General features: G+C 45.8%; 1 protein-coding gene across 1 annotated transcript in view; it reads left to right on the top strand.

Annotated features, from left to right (window-relative positions):
- Positions 1 to 5,000, top strand: part of LOC127426695 (ryanodine receptor 2) — a 204,847-nt gene that overhangs the window by 98,334 nt on the left and 101,513 nt on the right. The window contains exons 26-27 of the mRNA XM_051673656.1: positions 1,130 to 1,289; positions 1,527 to 1,674. Coding sequence (XP_051529616.1) covers positions 1,130 to 1,289; positions 1,527 to 1,674 — 308 coding nt within the window. The remainder of the gene's footprint in view (positions 1 to 1,129; positions 1,290 to 1,526; positions 1,675 to 5,000) is intronic.

Here is a 5,000-nt window from a genome sequence, read left to right as displayed (position 1 = left end):
GCAGGTCATCCCTGCCTCTTCGTACCTCGGAGGGTGACAAGGGGAGGGAAAAAACAACAACAAAAAAAAACGAGAGAAAGTGAAAGTCCAACACGGAGCGACAGCAGGAGAGAGAGAGGAGAGAGAGAAAAAAAGCTTACTCGCCGGTTCTCCGATACGTCGTAGCCTGGTCCTCGGCCACTCCTCCACCCTCTAGTGGACGACAGTCGTGCCTCCCCGGGCGGATCAGAGGCAGTCCTCCGGCCCCTGGTGGACGGAACGCCCCGCCACGTTTTCGGTGGATGGAAGCGGTTCTCCCACTCCAGGTGGTCAGCCAGGAGCCCCTCCCCGCTCGCGGTTGGTGGTCCTCTCGATCTCGCCGCGTTTTAGCAGCTAGTAGGGGTCTCCTCCGCCCCTGGCAGTGGCCCTGACCGCTCCAGGTGGTCGGCTAGGAGCCCCTCCTCCCCTTGCGGTCGGCGGCTGTTCCTCCGCTCTCAGGCGGCCGGGCTCCTCTGTTCCCCGGCGGATGGCCGCGGCTGCTCCGTTGGGGTGGATGGTAGTGGTGAGGACTCTACTACGGCACATCCCTCCTCCTTCCTGGGTTTTCGGCACCAGTATAACACAGTTCAATGGAAAGGAGGCGAGAACCGGCTTGACGATATAAATAATATTTAATTAGAAACTTGACCAAAAAGACAAACACACACGCAGGTGTCGGACAGCTGTCCGTAACTCTCTCTCTCTCTCTCTGGAACTGCCACCTCCGGTCGCCTTTATCCCTCTCGAGGGCTTGATTAGCCTGATTAGGGGCCGGGTCGTGATGCTGCACACGCCCTCCTCCCTGCCACTGTATATTAAATACACTGTATGTTCATAAATGGTTTTGACTGAATTGAAAAAAAATCACATACTTGTACATACTGTATATGCAACACATTTTCCAAAAATACTACAAACATGGCTGTTTTCATACAGGTATATGTATTATATATTTCCCTATATATTAGTGAAATTTGAATGTGCACCTGTGAACATATGCACAAAATACATGAACTATAATTTTAAATATATGTTCATATATGGCCATATATCAGATTTCTGTATGGGGTACATTCCTCTGTTGGTTGCTAAACATCTGTTCTCATGTCAGATACGAGCTGTCCAGTGGTTATAAACCCGCACCGATGGATCTGAGCCACATCAAACTGGCATCTGCTCAAGAGGCCATGGTGGACAAACTGGCCGAGAACGCTCATAATGTTTGGGCCAGAGATCGCATACGGCAGGGCTGGACCTACGGCATACAGCAGGTGAGAATGAGCACATAATTCTCAGACATAACTAATCACTACCCTGAATTAGAAACACCAGCTTTGTGATTTATATCACCAGTATTGTATAAAATATGTTTGCCAAGAATCACCCACAGTGACTCGTGTATTTCAGTATTTCGACCCGTCCCTCCTTTATTTAAAAAAAAAAGCAAAAAGCAATGAGACACGTTGAGATCAGACATGAAGATTTAACAAGCTTCTCTCTCTCTGTAGGACATTAAGAACAGGAGGAATCCTCGTTTGGTTCCTTACGTTCTTCTGGACGAGAGAACGAAGAAATCAAACAAGGACAGTCTGCGTGAAGCCGTGAGGACATTACTGGGGTACGGCTACAATCTAGAAGCCCCCGATCAAGATCATGGTACGATCATTCTAACAAGGTTAACGTCATTCATTAGGGAGGGTCCAGTTCCTGAATACTGAATAGAGCGCAACAGTTTGGTTCCGGAAGTAAAAATCTCCATAGAGGAATTGATTTTTAACCATAACTTATGAACCTTTAAAGACAGACCTACCAAGAGCTCTGAAGTTGTTAATTGATGATTTTGTTGGAGACATCAGTCTGTGCTATTTCAACTTCAGCTTAAAAAAAATTTTGTTTAATAGTGGAATTCCTGGTGAAGAACTACACTACCCATGATCCTACGGGGAAAATCCACCAATCAGAGATAAGCGGCCAACAAAGCGTACCAAAAGAGTTCTGAAGCTCCGCCCACTCCCATCATGCACTGTGAATGACGCAATCAAGTCGGTCTCCCCACACTCTCAAACTACTGATCTGAATATTTTGCAATAAAATTAAAATAGACTGTTTTTATACTTATAAACAGCAGTTGTTTTGCTGTATATTTTTCTATTGTTTTTAATTCGATTACATCATTCGCAGTGCTTCATGGTGTGTGTGTGTAATTCCCTCATTAACCTCATGCGACCTCACGTACACATGCGTTGTCTCTGCTATATGCAATGTATAATTTAAATTAATTTAAACCGACTGATCTCAGTTGGAGTTTGTCTTTTAGAGTCATGTGAAAAATAACATGGTGCCGATCTCAGTGAAGTTTGTCTTTTAGGAATAATATTTTTATTGGATGATTCTCAAACATAACACAGAACAAAGTAAAATATACATGCACAGAGTCAACCATTATCCCCATTAATTCCCAGTCCCCAACTCCACACCAACCCCTAACAAACATTCCCGTGTTCCAAGCCTGAGTATACACATATAAACACGAAGAGAGAATAAAAGGGGGTTTCTCTCCACATGGCCCTCACTGAGAGCCTTCCAGAAAGGTAATGTATTTCTCCCATTTCGTACCATATGCATCTAATCTGCCAATCTGTTTGTATGACATATTTTCGAATGCCGCCACCCTGCCCAATTCCGTGAACCATTCTTGAAATGTTGGGGCGCCAGTTGACATCCATCCTCTAAGAATTATCTGTCTGACAGTCATTACACTAGTTTGGATTCAGCTTTTAGTATATTTGTCACCTACTTTAATAACCACCCCATCACCCAGTATGCATAGTCTGGGGCAGAAGGCAATTTGAGTGTCTAAAGCCTCACAGATAAAATTCTGGAAAGGGAAGGCAGAGCAACTGTGAGAGAGAGAGAGAGGAGAGAGAGAAAAAAACTTGCTCGCCGGTTCCCAGACATGCCGTCGCCTGGTTCTCGATCACTCCTCCACCCTCTGGTGGACGACAGCCGCTCCTCCCCGGGCGGACCGGAGCCAGTTCTCCGAACCCTGGTGTATGGAACGACCCTCCGTGTTTTGGTGGCCAGTAGGGAACTCCTCCGCCCCTGGCAGTGGCTCCACTGCTCCAGGCAGCCGGCAGCGAGCCCCTCCTCCCCTCGTGGATGGCGGCATTGCTTCGCGTCCAGGCAGCCGGCAGTAACTCCTCCGTCCCCCGGCGGATGGCCACGGCTGCTCCTTTGGGTGGATGGCAGTGGTAAGACTCCACAACAGCGCATCCCTCCTCCTTCCCGAGCTTTGGCACCAATGTAACATGGTTAAAATGGGAAAGGAGGAGGAGGGAACTGGCTGAACAGTCAAAGTAATATTTTAATAGGAACTTAAACAAAAAGACAAAAAAACTAAAAAGCACGCATGGCAGGTGCATGTGGTTCTCTCTCTCTCGAACTGCCGCGTCCGCTGCACTTATCCCTCTCCTCAGCTGATTAGCCCAATTAGGGGCCAGGCATGCATAGTCCCGGCCCGGCCCCGCCCTCCTCCTCTTCACAGTCTCCATCCCCCAACTGGCAACAGGTAGTTGTGTCTTTTAAACCAAGCCTAAACAATCTAGAGGGAGTCCAGTAGAAACGATGCAAAATCTTAAACTGAATAAGGCGCACCCTTGCATCCCTAGACATAGTTTTAACATTTTTTAATTCTATCCCACTACCCATCTTCCAATACCAAGTTCAAATCTCTTTTCCATAACCGCTTATGAGCTGTTAAGTCCCCGTCTCCAAGACTCTGAATCAATGAGGAATAATACACTGATGCTTCATGCACCTTTCCAAAGACTGTGAGCACCATACAAAGAGTGTCCGCAGCTTTAGGGGGATGTGTACTACCCCCAAAAATAGTACAAAGTAAATGGCGCAACTGTAAATACCTGAAAAATTTAGACCTAGAAATCCCAAATTGCTGTGTTATATTTTCAAATAATATCAAAGCTCTGATAACCTTTTCATTAATGGGTCAAAATTAGCTCTAACTAAATCTCTCAAATTTTCTGGAAATAAAATGCCTAAATACCTAATGCCTTGCTTGGGCCATTGAAAAGCGCCAGGTTGGAAAGCCGTGGCAGGGCAATATGCTATCAGAGCAAGAGCTTCCGATTTAGACCAGTTCACCCTTTTGGAGATAGAATTATTAATTCTATGGAGGGTATGCATAGACAGGGGTTAAATTGGTATTTCAGAGGTGGGTGAACCTTAGATTCGGGTGATATTGTTTTGCATGTTTATTAGATGCTACTAGTTACTAATTAAAAAGGGTAATGGAAAATGCACATCGCAGTCACACTCGGGTCTCAGGAGGTTAAAAGCAGAATTCCTTGTGAAGAACTACACTACCCATGATCCAGAGGGGGAAGTCCACCAATCAGAATCAAGGCCAACAAAGTGCACCAGAAGAGTTCTGCAGCTCCTCCCACTCCCATTTATACACTTTGAATGACGACATCGAGTCACACTCCCTAAACTATTCATATATTTGTATATATCTGGTTATTTTTCAATAAATTCAAATATATTGTTTCTATACGCATAATAAACAACTTTATATCAATAGTTTTATAAATTTCCATTCGTTTCATTTTTAATTCGATTACATCATTGAGAATGATTCATGGGATTGTAGTTCATTCCCTCATTAAAGACGTGAAGTACACAGTCTTGTATCTTTCAAACACTTGATTCACGGGGGCCTGGGTAGCTCAGCAAGTAAAGACGCTGACTACCACCCCTGGAGTTGTGAGGTCGAATCCAGGGCGTGCTGAGTGACTCCAGCCAGGCCTCCTAAGCAACCAAATTGGCCTGGTTGCTAGGGAGGGTAGAGTCACATGGGGTAACCTCCTCGTGGTCACTATAATGTGGTTCTCGCTCTCAGTGGGGCGCGTGGTGAGTTGTGCGTGGATCGTGGAGAGTAGCGTGAAGCCTCCACATGTGCTACG

Source organism: Myxocyprinus asiaticus, chromosome 36 (assembly GCF_019703515.2).
Source record: "Myxocyprinus asiaticus isolate MX2 ecotype Aquarium Trade chromosome 36, UBuf_Myxa_2, whole genome shotgun sequence".
NCBI classification, from domain to species: domain Eukaryota; kingdom Metazoa; phylum Chordata; class Actinopteri; order Cypriniformes; family Catostomidae; genus Myxocyprinus; species Myxocyprinus asiaticus.
This window is presented reverse-complemented; position numbering and strand designations above follow the sequence as displayed.